We start from the raw sequence: 22,169 nt of genomic DNA on the forward strand, positions 1-22,169 counted from the left end.
CCGGTTTCGTTTATACGCGTGTTATCCTCATTTGCATAAAATGACTCTTTATTGACACTTTCCACTGACATAATACTGGCGTAAGCTACTTGCAACAACAGAAATGTTTGCACACATTTCTGAAGATCGCCAGTTTGTCCTACTTACGCCAGTCTAGCATCTAACGGTGCCGTATATGTAATAGCCCGATGTGCAAGGTGAAATTATGGGCGGTGCGGGTTACAGCACTTGCGCTGAAGCCTGCGCCGTATATGTAATCTCATCCCAGGTGTTCAATAAAAGTAATAAATTGTGTTAGAAAAAAGTAAACATGGAGCAAATTCCATATAATCCAGTAGGGGTAAAATGAAAAGCAACCAATAAAAAGCCTGAAATGGACCGACTGTAATCATAGGCTAATTACACACAACATGGTTAGAAATTTAAAAAGCCACACATGCTCAACTATTGGTAAAGAACAAAAATGTCATAGCTAGCTCTCAAATTTAATCCCTTATCATTCTAAAGTTAAAGCAATCTACATGATATTAAATGAATGTTCAATAGATGGTGCAACAGTTTTGTTGTTTTTTAATGTTAACATAATAGTCAATCAGCATCAACAGTTCTGATGTCTTGCTATGCTTTACTGTGATCTCATGAGATTTTACTAAAGTCTCTCGAGATTTCATAGTATACTTCCTTAAACTGAGTAAGAAAATAACATGACTGATGCACGTTCCATTGCAAGTCCTGGGACTAGCATCCTGATTGACTGCTTAAAGTGCCTTTACAATGGGATGTGGCTACTGAGGAAATGTTGAGGTAAAGTATCTTCCTTTTTTTACATAGAGCTGTTCAGGTGGTATTTTCTAGTCCGCTTTTTACAGCTATACTGCATCACTTTCAAGTGCTTCAGCATTTGAGTATCATGTCCCTTTAAGTCCAAAAATACTTAATTTACTTCACATTTCAAAGTAATCCATACACACTATCTAAGTTTACAAACACTTAATAAACAGCAATTAACATTAAACAGTCTTGTTAACTATAGGTGCACTAACATATATATTTTCTAATGGCCTGAATGATATGATAGCAATAGTCTATGCATTATTTCAAGTTGTTTTAAAATCAAAGCAAAGCTACATTTTTTATCTGATGTATCTTTGTCTTCTATTAGTACCGAGGTTATACCTGAATAGAAAAGACTTCCCAGGTGATTTATGTCTCCACTTACAAACTAAATAAAGTACTTCAGAACTTTAATAATGATCTTTGTGTGTTGTTTCTTTCTAAGATACAAAGATAAAAGCACAAGGTGTGGATAAAAGCTGGAATAATCCAACTTGACATTTATCCAACTTTCTGCTTAGTTTAAAGTAGCATCTGTAAGGACATACCTTTGACCTGCCTTTAAAAATGGTTCTCTGTCTAGCTCTATCTAAGTCCCTACTGGAAGTTACAGCGACTGCACCTGCATAACCGTATGAACTTTTGTGCACAAAGGAGAATTGTATGAAAAATCACTGATATTTTTCTACTTTGAAGCTTAATACTTCAGGATCTGCTAGACTGATTTACACATTTTACAGGAATCAATTCCTTTATAACTTTATTCTTTTTGACATTGTTGGCAAAAGTTAGTATGATAGTTTTTGCTTCTGGTTTATTGAAGTGTATAAGAATAATTTTAGCATTTCCAGCAGTAAAGTAAAAGAGCATGCAATCTAAAACAACTTCTGCTATCAAGCTTTGTTCTCTTTGTATACTTTTTTGAATAGAAGGCTCAGGAGCAGCAATGCAATACTGGAAGCCTGTAGTAGACCTACACAACAGAGGGCCCTGGTGCAAAACATTTTTAGGGCCCCCAAAGGTAACTCAGTAGCAAGCATTAGAGATGACATACATGCTCCTCTGTAAAATGATTTTGAGGATAGATAGATAGATAGATAGATAGATAGATAGATAGATAGATAGACATGCAACCTGTACTAATAAAAGTCTCCCCTGCACATGCCTATGTATAGACTGGATGCTGTGCCCCCCCCCCCCCAGCACATGGACTCTGGTGCCACTGCACCTGCTGCACCAATGATAGTTCCATCCCTGCTGGGAGCTAGCTGAACACATCTGGTAAACCAATTACAAGATTGCAGCCACCAATCACCAGCTAGTTCCCAGTAAGTTGCTGTTCCTGAGCCTACCTAGGTATGCTCTTCAACCAAGAGAACAAATGAATGTGATAATACAGCTGTCTTTTGTGTGTGTGAATTTTGTATATTTCAAATATGCTGGGCTAACTGTGTGGTCTGTCCTAAAAAAGTGATCTTATTCCCAGCATGTTTAAATAAAATTGTTTGCAAATTTAAACAGCACATGGAATATATGTAGTATGTAGTTGGGCTAGTTACCCCTGATCCTATTTGACCACATTTTAGAATTTTGAATGACAGCTTGTGACTTCAGGATTCGTGCATGAATTATCAGTCCAGAGATACGACTTGTGATTTTATGACTTACTTTTTAAGGGGGTCAATGAGAATGTCTTCCTCTGTTTTGTCTTTCTCTGTTTTGTCTTCCTCTGTTTTCCAAGTCAGAACATGTACTTGAATTTGGATACTTATGAATAGCTTTTGCTACTTTGATAAAAGAACTGGATATTGAATCTATAAACTGTACATTTCCTCCTTTAAAGTGATGGTAAACTTTACATCACGTCTAATAAAGATACACTGTAACTTACTTTTTAATCTAGCCGTGCCATTCTAATACCCCGCGCTACGGTGGCCCACTTCAAAACTCATTTTTTGTTAGTTAACGGTTTGAAATCATTTTCCAATTGGCGCTATAGGTACAAAAAAAAAAGTGCTGTATCACTAGAGCACAGATTGGAGAACGATTTCAAACCGTTAGCTCAAAAAAAATAACAGTTTTGAAGTGGGTGGCTGGAGCACATGGTATTAAAATGGCACAGATAAATTAAAAAATAAGTTGCAGTGCATCTTTATTATAAGTGATCAATTAAAGTACCTGTAAAATATTGCTTAGATTCCGGACCTAATTTTAAAACATGTAAAGTTTACATGTAGCCATTTAACCCTCACAATACAGGAGACAGAAATGAGTTTGTTTGACCCTTTTCAGTGCTAAGAAGAAGATATCATACAGTGAACTTGACAAGACTTCCTCTGAGAACCGGTGCTCCTAAAAAGAGAGGATGGCCCTAAAAGGGATATGAAACTGTACTCATTTAGTAAAAAAAATATGTTAAATGAAAGTAAGGATTAAAAGAAACAGATTCTGTTAAAAACAGCAAACAACTTTTTTTTTTTGCTGAATAAACACTTAGAAATTCTCAGTGCAGCCACTGCTTGCAGCTAGATAAATGAGGTGACATTACAGAACTTACGCTCTACTGTCACCTGATTTTTGCATCAACATTTCTCTTCTGAGCATGGGCAAGAAACTGACTACTGGCTATTGAAGGTATCACCTAGCACTCAGTTCAAAGGAAAACCTATTCCTATAGAGACTACAGCCCCCTTGTGGGTCTGTGACAAGAATTAATGGACCCTGCACAGATGAAGTTTAATAAATAAATAAAAGGTAAATAATGGATAATACATAATTCAATGTTTTCTATTATATACAGTATAACTCTTAATATCTATGACCAGTTTTCAAGTGAGTCCATAGAATTTCAGTCCTGAAGAATTGCAAATTGAGGATAAACAAATGTGAAAATAATTAAAGGGACAAAGAATACCTGCAATTAATAGAGTAGTTTGTCTTGTCAGACTGGAATTACATAATTACAATTATCTCCTGGACAGGGCCATTGGCGGAACTGAGTGCATCAATTAAACTGTGTATAGAAGTTCAAACTAAACTTAAAAAGCGACATTCACTGAAAACTTACATTTACACTAGCAGAGTAGAAGCAATCTTGTAATACTTGTGTGTTAGCAAAAATGTTTCTAGTAACAGCTCTCATTGTTTCAGTGACAACTTTTAGATTGCAAGTGTGCATGGGACATAGGATTATGCATTCAAACTCTGCTCTTGCTCAGAGATCAGGCAGTGGACTGTAACGCATCAGTGACAGCTTTTACTAGATGCACTTTTGCTAATGCTTCTGTTGTACTGATTTCAGTGATCCTGGAACATTTAATTGGAGACAATATGTGTGGTTTAGAATATGCAGTAAACATTATAAGGCCAAAAGAGGGACCAGAGAAATTTCTTGTCCACAAGCTTTATAATATCTGGACTATAAAAGATAAACTTTACAAGGACAACAATCAAGTAATGTTTTCCTGTGTTGTATCAAAAGAAGGGCAACTTAAAATGTATCAGTACATAAATTGTGCTCTTTCATACGCAGCTTTTTTTGTTTTGTTTAAAATGATGGGAAAATAAAATTTTAAAGGGACAGTCAAGTAAAAAAAAAACCTTTCATGATTTAAATAGGGCATGTAATTTTAAACAACTTTCGAATTTACTTTTATTACCAATTTTGCTTTGTTCTCTTGGTATTCTTAATTAAAAGCTAAATCTAGGAGATTCATATGCTAATTTCTAAGACCTCGAAGGCTGCCTCTAATCTGAAAGCATTTTGGCAGTTTTTCACCACTAGAGGGCATTAGTTCATGTGTTTCACATAGATAACATTGAGCTCAGGCATGTGAAGCTCCTAGGAGTCAGCACTGATTGGCCAAAAATGCAAGTCTGTCAAAAGAACTGAAATAAGGGGGCAGTTTGCAGAGGCATAGATACAAGGTTATCACAGAGGTAAAAAGTACATTATTATAACTGTGTTGGTTATTCAAAACTGGGGAATAGGTAATAAAGGGATTATCTACCTTTTTAAACAACAACAATTCTGGTGTTTACTGTCCCTTTAAGTGATTGTAATGTTTTATGAATAAGTGCCCAGTATCTAAAGCTAATCTTAAAAACAGGGGCACTTTCATTTATTAAACTTACTTTACAATGACCCTTATTTTTTTTATGGAAAACAGACCAGCGATCCTCTGCCCGCATGTCCTGCTGTAGTTAGCACAGCGATGACAAATCTGGCTTCCTCCAATCATTGCATGGCCCTATGAGCTGGACACCAAAGGGGGCACACAATGATTGGAGGAAGACAGATTTGTCATCGCTGTGCTAACTACAGCAGGAGATACGGTGGAGGATCGCTGGTCTGTTTTCAATAAAGAAAGGTAAGTATTTAAAAAATAAGCGTTAATGTAAAGGTTAATGAATGAAAGTGCTCCTGTTTTTAAGATTAGTTTTAGATACCGGGCACTTATTCATTAAACTTTACAATCACTTTAAACTTGCATTACTCAGATAGGGCATGCAATTTTAAACAACTTTCCAATTTACTTCCATTAAAGGGACAGTCAAGTCCAAAAAAAAAAAACTTTCATTATTAAAATAGGGCATGTAATTTTAAGCAACCTTCCAATTTACTTTTATTACCATTTTTGCTTTGTTCTCTTGGTATTTTTAGTTGAAAGCTAGGAGAGTCAAATGCTAATTTATTAGACCTTGAAGGCCGCCTCTAATCTAAATGCATTTTTACAGTTTTTCACCACTAGAGGACGTTAGTTCATGTGTTTCATATAGATTACATTGAGCTCATGCACGTGAATTTACAGAGGAGTGAGCACTGCAATAAGGGGCCAGTCTGCAGAGGCTTAGATACAAGGTATGCATAAATAAAAAAGAGAAGCGCTCAACCTGGAAACGAACAATAGCATTTAATAGCTTGTTCTATGGCTAGTTAACACCCAAGAAGCAGCCTCTTTTTGCTCAACATGTGCCTTTCACAGAGAAGAACTTTCCTGAAGCATATCAGTCTGATCCTGACTTAACAGTGCAGTCCAGCCCAGAAATACCAGGCAATCCCTCTCTGAATGAGAGAAACAGCAAAACCCCAGACGTATGTTTCGGCCTGTTGTGGGCCTCATCAGTGAGGTGCAGCCATATCCCTCTAGGCACACTGAGCAACGGGTCCATGTCTGGATTCCCGCATCACACTTAGCGAGACTTCCCTAAGTGTCATAATTTGCATAAATAAAAAGAGAGAAGCGCTCAACCTGGGAACGAACAATAGCATGATAGCTTGTTCTATGGCTAGTTACCACCCAAGAAGCAGCCTATTTTTGCTCAACATGTGCCTTTCACAGAGAACTTTCCTGAAGCATATCAGTCTGATCCTGACTTCACAGTACAGTCATAATTTGCATAAATATAAAGAGTTTTTCTCGTTCAGAGATGGATTGCCTGGTATTTCGGGGCTGGACTGCTCTGTGAAGTCAGGATCAGACTGATATGCTTCAGGAAAGTTCTTCTCTGTGAAAGGCACATGTTGAGCAAAAAGAGGCTGCTTCTTGGGTGGTAACTAGCCATAGAATAAGCTATTATGCTATTGTTCGTTCTCAGGTTGAGCGCTTCTCTCTTTTTTATTTATGCAAATTATGACAATTAGGGAAGTCTCCCTAAGTGTGATGCAGGAATCCAGATGTGGCCCGGTTGCTCAGTGTGCCTAGAGAGATATGGCTGCACCTCACTGACGAGGCCCACAATAGGTCAAAACGTACGTCTGGGGGTTTTCTCATTCAGAGAGGGATTGCCTGGTATTTCGGGGCTGGACTGTACTGTGAAGTCAGGATCAGACTGATATGCTTCAGGAAAGTTCTTCTCTGTGAAAGGCACATGTTGAGCAAAAGGAGGCTGCTTCTTGGGTGGTAACTAGCCATAGAACAAGCTATTATGCTATTGTTCATTCCCAGGTTGAGCGCTTCTCTCTTTTTATTTATTTTAGATACAAGGTAATCACAGAGGTAAAACGTGTAGTATTATAACTGTGTTGGTTATGCAAAACTGAGGAATGGGTAGCTAAGGGATTATCTTTTAAAACAACAAAAATGCTGATGCTGACTGTCCCTTTAACAAAATCTGCAGTCTTTTTATATTTAAACTTTTTGAGTCACCAGCTCCTACTGAGCATGTGCAAGAATTCACAGAATAAGCGCATGTGCATTTGTGATTGACTGGTGGCTGTCACATGGTACAGGGGGAGTGGAAATAGACATAACTTTTAAAATTATCAGAAAAAAATCTACTACTCATTTGAAGTTCAGACTAAGTGCTATTGCATTGTCTTGTTTTCTTGCATTTGTTGATTATGCAAATCTACTGTGTTTACTTGTCCTTTAAGACACTAATTAACAGCAATGAATTACTGGAAGCTAGTTGGTGATTAGTGACTGCACTTATATGCCTCTTGTCACTGGCTCTTTAGATATGCTCAGCTAGCTCCCAGTAGTACATTGCTGCTCTGGAGATGACTTTAACTATTTGTTTATTCCTTTGCATGGGTTAAACACACACGGCTAGATTTAGAGTTTTGTCGGTAAAGACCCGCGTAGCTAACGCTGGCTTTTTTCTGGCCGCACCTTTAAAATAACTCTGGTATTGAGAGTCCACAGAATGGCTGCGTTAGGCTCCAAAAAAGGAGCGTAGAGCATATTTAACGCAACTTCAACTCTCGATACCAGAGTTGCTTACAGACGCGGCCAGCCTCAAAATCGTGCTCGTGCACGATTCCCCCATAGGAAACAATGGGGCTGTTTGAGCTGAAAAAAAACCTAACACCTGCAAAAAAGCCGCGTTCAGCTCCTAACGCAGCCCCATTGTTTGCTATGGGGAAACACTTCCTACGTCTGCACCTAACACTCTAACATGTACCCCGAGTCTAAACACCCCTAACCTTACACTTATTACACCCCTAACCTTACACTTATTAACCCCTATTCTGCCGCCCCCGCAATCGCTGACCCCTGCATATTATTTTTAACCCCTAATCTGCCGCTCCGAAAACCGCCGCTACTTACATTATCCCTATGTACCCCTAATCTGCTGCCCCTAACACCGCCGACCCCTATATTATATTTATTAACCCCTAATCTGCCCCCCACAACGTCGCCTCCACCTGCCTACCTAATCTTCCGACCGGATGGCACCGCTATTATAATAAAGTTATTAACCCCTAATCCGCCTCACTAACCCTATAATAAATAGTATTAACCCCTAATCTGCCCTCCCTAACATCGCCGACACCTAACTTCAAACATTAACCCCTAATCTGCCGACTGGAGCTCACCGCTATTCTAATAAATGAATTAACCCCTAAAGCTAAGTCTAACCTTAACACTAACACCCCCCTAACTTAAATATAATTTAAATCTAACGAAATTAATTAACTCTTATTAAATAAATTATTCCTATTTAAAGATAAATACTTACCTGTAAAATAAATCCTAATATAGCTACAATATAAATTATAATTATATTATAGCTATTTTAGGATTAATATTTATTTTACAGGTAACTTTGTATTTATTTTAACCAGGTACAATAGCTATTAAATAGTTAAGAACTATTTAATAGCTAAAATAGTTAAAATAATTACAAAATTAACTGTAAAATAAATCCTAACCTAAGTTACAATTAAACCTAACACTACACTATCAATAAATTAATTAAATAAAATACCTACAATTACCTACAATTAAACCTAACACTACAATATCAATACATTAATTAAATACAATATCTACAAATAAATACAATTAAATAAACTAACTAAAGTACAAAAAATAAAAAAGAACTAAGTTACAAAAAATAAAAAAATATTTACAAACATAAGAAAAATATTACAACAATTTTAAACTAATTACACCTAGTCTAAGCCCCCTAATAAAATAACACATACCCCTAATCTAACCCAAACCCCCCTTAAATAAACCTAACACTAAGCCCCTGAAGATCTTCCTACCTTGTCTTCACCATGCCAGGTATGACCGTCCGTTCCAGGCTCCGATATCTTCATCTAAGCCCAAGCGGGGGCTAGACATACATCATCCGACGGCGGAAGAAGTCCAGAAGAGGCTCCAAAGTCTTCATCCTATCCGGGAAGAAGAGTAGATCCGGACCGGCAACCATCATCTTCCAAGCGGCACCTTCTATCTTCATCCGATGAGGACCGGCTCCATCTTGAAGACCTCCACCGCGGACCCATCTTCATCCTCCGACGTCCAACTGAAGAATGACGGTTCCTTTAAGGGACGTCATCCAAGATGGCGTCCCTCGAATTCCGATTGGCTGATAGGATTCTATCAGCCAATCGGAATTAAGGTAGGAAAATTCTGATTGGCTGATGGAATCAGCCAATCAGAATCAAGTTCAATCCGATTGGCTGATCCAATCAGCCAATCAGATTGAGCTCGTATTCTATTGGCTGTTCCGATCAGCCAATAGAATGCGAGCTCAATCTGATTGGCTGATCGGATCAGCCAATCGGATTGAACTTGATTCTGATTGGCTGATTCCATCAGCCAATCAGAATTTTCCTACCTTAATTCCGATTGGCTGATAGAATCCTATCAGCCAATCGGAATTCGAGGGACGCCATCTTGGATGACGTCCCTTAAAGGAACCGTCATTCTTCAGTTGGACGTCGGAGGATGAAGATGGGTCCGCGGTGGAGGTCTTCAAGATGGAGCCGGTCCTCATCGGATGAAGATAGAAGATGCCGCTTGGAAGATGATGGTTGCCGGTCCGGATCTACTCTTCTTCCCGGATAGGATGAAGACTTTGGAGCCTCTTCTGGACTTCTTCAGCCGTCGGATGATGGATGTCTAGCCCCCCGCTTCGGCTTAGATGAAGATATCGGAGCCTGGAACGGACGGTCATACCTGGCATGGTGAAGACAAGGTAGGAAGATCTTCAGGGGCTTAGTGTTAGGTTTATTTAAGGGGGGTTTGGGTTAGATTAGGGGTATGTGGGTGGTGAGTTGTAATGTTGGGGGGGGGGGTATTGTATTTTTTTTTTTACAGGCAAAAGAGCTGAATTCTTTGGGGCATTCCCCGCAAAGGGCCCTGTTCAGGGCTGGTAAGGTAAAAGAGCTTTGAACTTTAGTAATTTAGAATAGGGTAGGGCATTTTTTATTTTGGTGGGCTTTGTTATTTTATTAGGGGGCTTAGAGTAGGTGTAATTAGTTTAAAATTGTTGTAATATTTTTCTTATGTTTGTAAATATTTTTTTATTTTTATTAACTTAGTTCTTTTTTATTTTTTGTACTTTATTTAGTTTATTTAATTGTATTTATGTGTAGATATTGTATTTAATTAATGTATTGATAGTGTAGTGTTAGGTTTAATTGTAGGTAATTGTAGGTATTTTATTTAATTAATTTATTGATAGTGTAGTGTTAGGTTTAATTGTAACTTAGGTTAGGATTTATTTTACAGGTAATTTTGTAATTATTTTAACTATTTTAGCTATTAAATAGTTCTTAACTATTTAATAGCTATTGTACCTGGTTAAAATAATTACAAAGTTACCTGTAAAATAAATATTAATCCTAAAATAGCTACAATATAATTATAATTTATATTGTAGCTATATTAGGATTTATTTTACAGGTAAGTATTTAGCTTTAAATAGGAATCATTTATTTAATAAGAGTTAATTAATTTCGTTAGATTTAAATTATATTTAATTTAGGGGGTGTTAGTGTTAGGGTTAGACTTAGCTTTAGGGGTTAATACATTTATTAGAATAGCGGCGAGATTCGGTCGGCAGATTAGGGGTTAATAATTGAAGTTAGGTGTCGGCGATGTTAGGGAGGGCAGATTAGGGGTTAATAAATATAATACAGGGGTCGGCGGTGTTAGGGGCAGCAGATTAGGGGTACATAGCTATAATGTAGGTGGCGGCTCTTTGCGGTCGGCAGATTAGGGGTTAATTATTGTAGGTAGGTGGCGGCGACGTTGTGGAGGGTAGGTTAGGGGTTAATAAATATAATATAGGGGTCGGCGATGTTAGGGCAGCAGATTAGGGGTACATAAGGATAACGTAGGAGGCGGTCGGCAGATTAGGGGTTAAAAAAATGTAATCGAGTGTCGGCGATGTGGGGGGACCTCGGTTTAGGGGTACATAGGTAGTTTATGGGTGTTAGTGTACTTTAGGGCACAGTAGTTAAGAGCTTTATGAACCGGCGTTAGCCCAGAAAGCTCTTAACTACTGACTTTTTTCTGCGGCTGGAGTTTTGTCGTTAGATTTCTAACGCTCACTTCAGCCACGACTCTAAATACCGGCATTAGAAAGATCCCATTGAAAAGATAGGATACGCAATTGACGTAAGGGGATCTGCGGTATGGAAAAGTCGCGGCTGAAAAGTGAGCGTTAGACCCTTTTTTGACTGACTCCAAATACCGGCGGTAGCCTAAAACCAGCGTTAGGAGCCTCTAACGCTGGTTTTCACGGCTACCGCCAAACTCCAAATCTAGGCCACAGTTATTTACATGCACTACTGCAAAAATAACATGCTCTAACATACAGCATTTTCTTTTTTCACTTTTATATCCTTTTACTGACAGAACTTTTAAGATTAAATGACTTTCATCTTGGGGGTGGGGTATTGCTACTTAGAACACTAATCAAACTTAACAGGTAAACATTGCCATCTAAATAAAGTTTTGTGAATTTTACGCATTGTCTTTAGAAAAGTAATTTCACAATATATTGGTCCGGATAATATAAAAATAATGCAGGAATTATTAGCCGATTTGTTTTACTCCAGAACTAACAAAAGTAAAATAATTTGCCTTAAAAAAATGTTTTTATTAATAAATCAATTATAGAAAGTGTAATCTATAATTATTGTAATTAAAGGGACGTTAAACACTTTGAGATGGTAATGTTAAATGATAAATTGTATTTATAAAATAAATCTAAAATATACTGTCAATATTTATTTTGATTAATTTTCCTTTAATTCAATTTTGAAATTGTGAGCTTTCAGTTCCTGTTGCAAATGGAAGTGCAGAACACTGTTATATTCCACACAGCCATTGGCTGCACACTCTAGTGACCTATTTATAACTGTCCCTAACTGGCAACAGCAGAGAAGGTAACCTAAGTTACAACATGGCAGCTCCCATTGTTTTATAGACACTAAAACTTTACACTTTTTTTGTCAATATTTAATCAAGTAAAGGAACTTTAAAACTAAACATAAATCTACATGTTATTCTCAAACTAATATATATTTTTTTTTTAATGCATCACTCTGTCTAGCGTTTATTTAGTGTTTAATGTCCCTTTAATGTAACAACAAGACAGATCCTAGGTGTAGAACATTTATTTTTCATTTCCAGCAAAGAATGCATTTTTTCTTTCCTAGAAAAAAATCCAGTAGTGTTTCAAAACCATCTTCCTCAAGATCAGAGTAAGCAGGCATGAATTAAAACTGATCTAAAGCAGATCATACAGGTCTGGTTATCAAACCTCAAGCATTATGTAACAAAACCTTCTATTTGTAGAATTTTGAAAACATTTATTTTCCTTTTAAACGATGGATGGTTACCATATATATTTGAAAGAGAATAATATAACTATTACTTCCTGTGAGATTTTTCCAAAAATCTGGATTAGATCAGTTCTAGTCTGGAATATCAGCATAATTAAAACCTTTTGCTGATTTCTTTTTTTATTTTTTTAACTGTATAGATATATTCACACCCTCTATTGCATATAATGAAACAACCACGTGATCAGTGAGACTTTTCAAAAGAGTTAGATTGTTTCTAAAAATGCAACACCAAAGTTGTTTTTCCTTAGGGGAAAAAAAAACACACACACAACTAAATAGAGCAGTTTTACTTCTCTGCTTGACATCAATAACACGTGTTACTGCTGTACTATGCTGGCTGATCAAAGCCATTCCAAGTATATTGCGCTTTAAGAGCATCTTTGCTTTTCACCCCACTCGCTTTGCATTCTTCCGACTATTTCCAGATGAAAGACATTAGGAAAGTGGAGAAAGGGAGGCCTAACAGAGGGGGGAAGTTTTCTGCAGTATTATTATTGAACACTAGGGGTGCTGCTGCGACTGTAGTTTAAACCTTGTAACCAGTGTACAGAGTGCTCAGAGCATATTCAGAAGCCGGAGTGTTTGGTTCTTTTTGCTACACAATAGTCCTAAATATATTGTTTCTTATTTTTTTTTTCTTATGAGAATTGGAATTCTCGTTCTATCAACTACCTACATTGTGATAATCAAGTAGGCTACATCAGGCTCTAACAGGGCTACCACAGATGATCACTTAAGCATCTATTGGGAATCGCTTAGCAAAGTGATAGGATATTTATGGACTGCTACATTTTTTGATCGTTTAACGTGTGGACTTTTATCTGGCTGTGATTTGGGGATTTTTTTTTTTGTTTCACGTTGGATTACAATGCTTGCTGCTAGATGATCTCCTGCTTGTATCGCAGGGGTAGGTTGGAATCCTAAAAAAAAGGGAAAACAAATTCAGGATTTACTGATTAAAAAGGAAGCAAAGGCTGGGATACTATAACATCTAAATAATCATGGGGAAATTGCATTCCAAGCACGGTAAGATGAATTATCCACTTTATACTAAAGTAAAGTATAAGTTTGCATCCCCCAGTATGTAAATATTTGTTCCTTTTTTTCTTTTTATTTATCTTTCTGTGTGGTATTGACTGTTGTGGATGCTTTGACCTGACAGCATGCAAGAAGAGAGAAAATCCAGAAGGTGAGCAGCAATTTTATTTGTAGTTCTTCACGTGGTGTAGCTCCTTATAGAGTGGGATATATATATAGGTGGTATTGCCTGTACGTGCCTGCAGATTATATGACATTAATTGTAATATGTTATAGATTGATGCGGTATTGAAGGCTATAATTAAAAGCTGTAAATCTCTATAAAGAATCTCCCTCTAGAATGATAAATCCTGCCTTAAAAAACCCAAACAAAAACGTTAAAAATATATAAACTGCATACAAATATTTAAAATATTTTTAGTTCATTTAATTTTTTTTCTTAAAACTGCTCGTATAAAAAAGTACATTCACATAATTCAAATCTCTGTGAAGGATTGGATAAAACAAACCTTTTAAATGGCTATAGTTTATCTCAATTACTGGTATAGTATTTACATTTAAGTATTTGTTGTACAATAATTGTTTGTGATATATGAGTTATTTAAATAACATTTTAGTTTGGAGTAGAAAGTATTCCCCCATGTTCCCTTTGCTTGGGACTGTATTACTTTATCCTTTAAGTCCCACATGCTGATCACATTTTTAAAGCAAGTCATGTGGAGTATTTCTTGCCATCAGTCAACAAGTTTTGTAGGTTAGTAAAAAGCAGAGGAGACAGAAGGATACCAAAAGTGACCCTCTCTCCCTCCCTAAACTCCAGCTAATTGTCTTTTTTGTTTCTTTTTGTCCTTCCCAACCAAATTCTCTAGAGTGATTGATAATCACAACAGAAGGTTTTGATCACAAGTACTGCACTGCATCCTAGTGGTTTATTGTATTCAAAGGGACGGGTTACGTGAAAATGTTTATTGTTTAAGAATATAGATAATCCCTTTTATTATCCGTTCTGCATATCCAACGCTGTTATAATAATACATTTTTTACCTATGTGATTACCTTGTATCTAAGACCTCAGCAGACTGCCCCCTTATTTCAGTACTTTTGACAGACTTGCATTTTAGCCAATTAGTGCTGACTCATAAATAACACCATGGAAATGAGCACAATGTTTTATATATATATATATATATATATATATATATATGACACATAAACTAGCACTGTCTAGCTGAGAAAAACTGCCAAAATGCACTGAGATAAGATTTAGCCTTTAAGGGCTTGGACATTAGCATATGAGCCTACCTAGGTTTAGCGTTCAACAAAGAATTCCAAGAGAACAAAGCAAATTTGATGATAAAAGTAAAATAGAAAGTTGTTTAAAATTGCACGCCCTGTCTGATCATGAAAGTTAATTTTTTACTAGAGAGTCCTTTTAAGGTTGTTTTTTTTTTCTACTCACACTTAGCTTTCAAGTCTAAATCTGCTTACAGTCATTTGCTTATTGTTACCACTTTCTAGTACACATAGTGTCAAGCATATTCTAGTTGTAAAATTAGCAACAAGTAGTAAAACCTCACATTTCCATTCAAGCCTTTGAAGATTTTTTTGTTACTACCAGTTGTTATGTTTTCAACTAAGAATGTGATCAAGCCCATATGTCAACAAACTTTTATTTTGCTTGCTTTTGCCACCCACCTCTTTTTAGGAGATTTTTTTTTAGGTATTTATTTTAGCTAACAGTCTTTTTTTGTTGCCTCTTACTATAATGTGGTTTAGGAGACAGTTTTGTGGTGAATGCTTACATCAGTCGCAAAGGATTTGAGGGATGTGATCGCTTCAGTGGAATGGAATACAAGCTAAAGGATAGGCAACAGGTAAGGCACAATATATTTTATCATATACACCCCTCACATGGAAATATTTACAATTTTCTTCATTATTACTACATATTACAACCAACTCTGCAGTCTATATTTACTGGAACATATTTACAAATTTATACTCAGAATTTTTTTTTTGCTATTTTCAGTAAAAATGTGGACACTCTAGGAATGTAAGTACAGAGCACTTCAAAGTGTACTGGAACTTAGGAAGCACTGTTGGTTTAATTACAATTTCCAAAATAGACTACAGTGATTTATGAGAACATAGACATTTGAAAGGTCAATAGGTTTATTCATGGAGAGAAAAAGGTTAAATGACTCATGGGTAACAGAGTTTTACAAGTGTTGTCTTATATCTTTGAGCAAGGAATGTGTTTTTTTTCTTTCTTTCTTTTTATTTTTGAGTTTATTATGCCATTTGCAAAATTAGATAGTCTACTCAAATTGTAATCTACAGTAAATAAATGTATCTAATTGATTGAAATAACATATTGTAGCATACATTATTTATTATATCTGCATGCTGGGAAATACCCCTGAAAAAGATGTTTGACCCTACCCTAGACAGGCAGGAAGTTAAAATATGAAGATAACTTGACCCTGCTACATACATACATACATAGGCTCTACAAACCTGGGAGCCAGGTTGCTACTTAGGATTTTACCCCTTGCTCCTAAGTTTTTGTATTATTTTCCATACATCTTTATAGACATACCACTGGCTCCTAAATATTCTTACTGATTCCTAAATTGTAAAGAGATTTGTTGACCATTGGCTACACACAAGGGAGATATGATAAACAGATTTACTAGAGTTTTTAGGTGATTTATTCCTAATTTGCTAAACCCTGCACATTCTGCTAACAAAATAACAGCTTTATATTCATTTTGTAGTATGATATATTTAAATGAACATTAAACACTCAATAGATCCTAGACAGAATGATTAATTCAAAAGGAAGATTAGCATGAGACTATGCACATGCATGCTTTTTAAATTATATGTCATTTAAATGTTGAAACAAAAGTGTGAAAGTTTGTGTCCATAAACCAATGGGAACCTCCATCTTGTAACTAAGGTTTCCTACTCTGTTGAGATCAATTTGAAACAGTTATAAATGTGTGATTAGGATGAAGTGTTGAAAGGATGTAAAAGTGCAAAAAGAAAATAATCTAGGATGTTAGAGCATTTTATTATCGCTCTAGTACTTGTATATGACTGTATGTTTTTAACCCCTGCAAAGAGCAGCAATACGCTACTGGGAGCTAGCTGAGCACATCTGGTGAGCCAATGACAAAAGAAAAATGTATGTAGACACCAGTCACAAGCTAGCTCCCAGTAGTGCATATGAGCAAAGTAAGTTTGAAAATAAAAGTGAATTTAACCTTTTGCCGCCGTTATGCCGTTGTATTCCGTCACAATGGCGCTGGGCTTTAAAGCCGTTATGACGGAATACAACGTCATAGCCAACGGCTGTCCTGAAGCCTACTGCGCTTGCAGGATTTGATCGCGGTCTGGAGGGCGTTCCTAGCGTCATAGGGATGCCCCCCAGACCCGATCCCATAATTGAAATATGTCCGATGTAGACTTTATAACCCGGTCACGAAAGGGTTAAAGGACAACTAAACACAGTAGAATTGCATAGTCAATAAATGCTTCATAAAGATACAATTCAAAAGCATGTGGAACATACATGATTATCATTAGTCCCTGCAAAATAGATACATACATTCTCAAGATAAAGAATATGTTTAATTTAAATGCACTCATTTGATTGAATTTTAATAATTCCTTTAAAATTCCTAACATTGTTTAAAGGGACAGTCTATTATGATTTTTTTTTTATTGTTTAATAAGATAGTTAACACCTTTACTACCCATGCCCCATCGTTGCACAACTTTATAACATTTAAAGCTCTGCCTGTTTTTAGCACTGAGATAAGGGGGCAATATGCAGAGGCTTAGGTACAAAATAATCATAGAGGTAAAAAGTACATTAATATAACTGTTGGTTATGCAAAACTGGGGAATGGGTAATAAAGGAATTATTTTATAAAAAATGTCAAGTAGACTGTCCCTTTAAAAGTACAACAATGTATAGTATTTCATTACTTGTGTTGTATAGTTTTTTGTGACCTTGGGGTAGCCACATAAAAATAATTTATGTTTAAACGTAATCTTTATAAATGTGAAATTTATTTCTTACATTTTTACTGATGACATACAATAACAGTGTATTATATATGAAATTCAGACATTTATAATGTTATATGTGATATTATCAATGATGTCAAAATTACCAGCAGGGGGAGTTCAGTTCAGATTTTTTGTTTTTGTGCCCTAAGACTATTTTTACTGCATAGCAGCTAGGGTTGCCGCTGTTCTATAAAATAAAAAAATACTGGGCAATCTGACTGTCACTGAGCACAATGGTAGGTAGGGTCATATAATGTCCCCAAAAGCTTTACCTTAGCCCCTACTCTTGAGCCCACAATTGATATTTTTCACAACTGAGCAGTCATTTCACCCCTTGGCTGCTAGTAACATACAAATACATTATTTTACCTTTTTTGGTTGACAGTAACACATGTAAACATAAGTGATTTGACCACCTTGAGTGCCAATCACTTCTTTCTGCTCCATATTTATAATGTGCCAAGGCATATGAGGTCTTTTACATTTAGCTAACACTTAGAGACTTTAAAAATGTAACATGTAACCGTCCAGTATGTTTGTGAAGATTTTACTGGACAGCCTGCTAAAATACTGGAGCCTGGCACCCTGATAGCAGCACACACTGTGTATGCGTTGGCTCCGACAACATTTTTGCAAGAGTTAAAGTGACACTGAACCCAAAATTTTTTTGTGTGTGATTCAGATAGAGCGTGCAAATTTAAGAAACCTTCTAATTTACTCCTATTATCAATTTTTCTTCGTTCTCTTGCTTTCATTATTTGAAAAATAAGGCATCTAAGCTATTTTTTGGGTTCAGACCATGGAAAGCACTTGTTTATTGGTGGGTGAATTCATCCACCTATCAGCAATAACAACACAGTGTGTTCACCAAAAATGGGCCGGCATCTAAACTTACATTCTTGCATTTCAAATAAAGATACCAAGAGAATGAAGAGAATTTGATAATAGGCGTAAATTAGAAAGTTGCTTAAAATTGCATGCTCTATCTGAATCACGAAAGAAAAAATTTGGGTTCAGTGTCCCTTTAATGTATTCTTCCTTTAAAGGAACAACACAGTCAGAATTTTTATTTCATAATTTAGATAGAGCAAGCAATTAAAAAAAACACTCCAGCTTCTACTGAGCATATGCTAGAGTTCACAGTGTATATGTATGTGAGTCTGTGATTCGCTGTCGCATAACACAGGGGGCAGGGAAATGTAAGGACATTTTTTTTAATTTGTCAGGCAAGAATTCAGGTTATGTGTCATTGCATTGTCTTTTTCTTATGCACTTGTTGATTGTGCAGTTCTACTTAGGGTGACCATATTGCCGCTTTAAAACTTTAAAAAGGGATACATATGAAAAATACATGTCAGGGCTGTTTTCAGGGCTGTTTAAATACATTTTTGTATAAGAACCCTGACATATGTATTTTTCATATGTGTTCCTTCTTAAAGCGGCAATATGGTCAGCCTAGTTCTACTGTATTTAATACTCCTTTAAAGGGATATGGAACACCGTTTTTTCCTTTTTTTCTTTCATGATTCAGATAGAGCTTGCAATTTTAAGCAATTTTCTAATTTACTCCTATTATCAATTTTCGTCATTCTCTTTGTATCTTTATTTGAAAAATCAGGAATGTAAGCCAAGGAGCCAACCAATTTTTGGTTCTTCGCTTGGGTAGCGCTTGCTGATTGGTGGCTTAATGTGTTTCATATCCCTTTAAGTTTCCTGTGCTTTTTTGTTGGAAGCAAACTCTTTATTTATTGACCTATTATACATTGGATTTTTTTTTTTTTTTTTTGATGATGATGATCAGATGACTCCTATTCGGGAAGTATGTAATGTATGTTAAGTCATTTCTTTTGAAAACTATAAAATATGTCTTTCAGTCTTCCTAAATTTCCTTTCATCTTAGGGTACAAGATGTCTTTTGTTTCATTGTTTTATCTAGCATATTTTGCATTAATAACTGCCAAACAGCTAAAGAAATGTAATGGTTCCAGATGTCTGCAAAAATATTATATTACAGCACAGTGAGGGAACACATGTACTTGGTGATGACATCGTAAACCACACAATCTGGTCAAATACACAATATTTACATTGGAATAAAACACCTTTCAGTCATTAAATTATTTATGTATTGATATAGGTTTTATGTGATTTTAGTGCAATTTTTTTTTTATATCTGCTAGGCTATATTTTCCAGTGTTACTTGTGTGTATGTTAAAGCAGCACATACATGCTGATCAAATACATTGTGCCAATGTATTTTTTATTTTGTTTTAATGTAAGACAGACTACTGTACTGCTGAATTAACAGGGTAATGTTCTAAAATAAAGTTAATATATGGGACATAATAAAGTTATTTTTAAATGACAAAGGTTAGGTAAACGTTATTTACCTTAAAATGGAATCTAGCATAGTTTTGCATAACTTATACTGTGTAATTAATTCTTACTGGCTGATATGGGCAACTCCCACAGATCTGTTGGCAGAGAGGGACAATCATGATTTAGCACTGGGAAAAAAAACTAAATAAAAAAAACAGCATTTTGACATCCCTGTATTTGTATTAATAATGTTAAGTACATCAGGCTTGCCCCATTTTTCATCTTGGAGAGTATAACAATAAAACAATTGTTTTAAGAAACCCATATTGAGGATTTTATAATTAATTTGTTTGTTTACCAAATTAATGAAAATAAAAGTATTTAAGACTACATTTTGTACACATCATTGGATGAGCTCTTCAAATAGAGAAAATAAAAACTTTGGTTTCAACTTTATGATATTAACTGTGACTAATTTGGAGGTGTGTCCCTGTTCCGTAGAGTTTTGGGAGTTGCCCTTAGTAGCCAGTGAGCAAACAATCCTTGAGTATCAGTTGTGTACCAGCATACTTCCTGACTTCCTGTTTCAATGTAAGTGTATGCAGCTGTATATCTGTAATTTCTTCTGCTGGCTGTGTTTACAAAGCTTATGTATAGCTGGTACGCGCGGCCACAAACTTTCAGAATAGGTGGGGATACCACATGCTAAATCAACAATTTCAAATGCCAATATAAGGGTAAAGGAGCTACTTGTAAACAATTTAATACACTCCAGCAGGTAAAGTGGATCATTGGGAACAAATTAAAGGGGAGAAATTTTTTGAGTAAACTGTCCCTTTAATTTGATCGCTGATGATAGAAAATGTTGTGTTTTCCGCCTTTTTAAAATACATTGGTCCAGGAGAATAGAATAGCATTATTTGCAGGGAAAAATGTTTTCCAGGGTTAAATATATATATATTAGAGAGGGTAATATTTGTAAACTCATTAAATTAACTGTTTTAATTGTAGTATTTATGTAGATAGCATTCTGCATTTTCAAAAAAAAAAAAGTGTGCTTAAATGTAGTATACATTTACCTTTTTGGTTGAGGTGACATTGTGAGTAACTCGTGTTCATAATAAGGGAGCATTTCAGGGCAATGTTATTCTTTAAATCAGGAAGAATATCTAACTCAGCCAGTCAAATAGCTATTTAATGATTGTTTCTAAACATCACAGTCATCTTTACATATGGTTTAGTACAGAGCTTTCCAAACTTTTCATATTGGTGACACACTTTTTAGACCTACATAATTTCGCGACACAGTAATTCAGTTGTAGCAAACAGGATATTAAACTTGTTTTAAGAGATACGGACACAAACATAAATTATATAATAGTGAAATGTATTTACAAGTAACAGTAAGTATGTGCAAAAATTAAAAAAAAGTTTAGTAACACCAATAACTACTATTTTAATGGGATGAATGAGGTTGATGGGATGAACACAGTTTCTGAATATTTAGTGGAATATTAGATACAGACACTCGCATTTCATCATCAAGCATTTTTAAAGTGAAGGTCAATTTTGATGAATTAGTGCCCGGTTTTTAATAATCCTATTAAAATAAAAACAAGGGCACTTTAATTCATTAAAATTGACATTTCACTTGTTTTCTTCAAAAATTTACCTTTTAATCCTGCAATTCCCCCGGCTGTTGGAAACCTCTTCATACGTCAGAAATGATGAATACGGCTTCCTCTAATCACGGCTTCCTTCTCGGAGGAATCATGGCCTGAGGCAACGCTGTGATTGGAGGAAGCTGGATTCGTCATTTTGGACCCGCGAAGAGGGCTTGCGACGGGCGGAGGAAGCGCTGCAGCTGCTGTCAGGATTAAAAGGTAAGTTTTTGAAGAAAACGAGTGAAATGTCAATTTTGATAAATTAAAGTGCCCTTTGTTTTTAATAGGATTATTAAAAACTGGTCACTAGTTCATCGGAATTGACCTTCACTTTAAGCTTCCACTTCCTATACATATATAAAGAGCAGGAGCAGCAGTGCACTACTGGGAGCTAGCCGCCAAAAAATAAAAACACTTTGACTTCTGACTTCAGCTCAGTGTTAAAGCTGCTGCCCTCAGAGCTCTGTGAGTCCGACTAACTACTGCCCTTGCTGCAAACACACTGCTGTCCCACTCACTGACTACACGTGCAGTCACGAGCCGATTGAGGCGACTACACGTGCAGCCAGGAGCCAATGTGCCGCCAATGGGAATAGTTTCAGTTCCTGCTAAGCTGCGCCAATAGGTTAAGATGATCT

The 22,169-nt window shown here is 36.0% G+C and overlaps 1 protein-coding gene across 2 annotated transcripts in view; it reads left to right on the plus strand.

The window, feature by feature from the left end:
• The first annotated feature begins 13,016 nt into the window (after positions 1-13,016).
• Positions 13,017-22,169, plus strand: part of NKD2 (NKD inhibitor of WNT signaling pathway 2) — a 144,656-nt gene continuing 135,503 nt past the window's right edge. For both annotated transcript variants that reach the window (XM_053714356.1, XM_053714357.1), the window contains exons 1-3: positions 13,017-13,456; positions 13,593-13,619; positions 15,245-15,342. In XM_053714356.1, the coding sequence (XP_053570331.1) occupies positions 13,432-13,456; positions 13,593-13,619; positions 15,245-15,342 (150 nt within the window). In that variant the 5' untranslated portion in view covers positions 13,017-13,431. The remainder of the gene's footprint in view (positions 13,457-13,592; positions 13,620-15,244; positions 15,343-22,169) is intronic.

Source organism: Bombina bombina, chromosome 5 (genome assembly GCF_027579735.1).
Source record: "Bombina bombina isolate aBomBom1 chromosome 5, aBomBom1.pri, whole genome shotgun sequence".
NCBI lineage: Eukaryota > Metazoa > Chordata > Amphibia > Anura > Bombinatoridae > Bombina > Bombina bombina.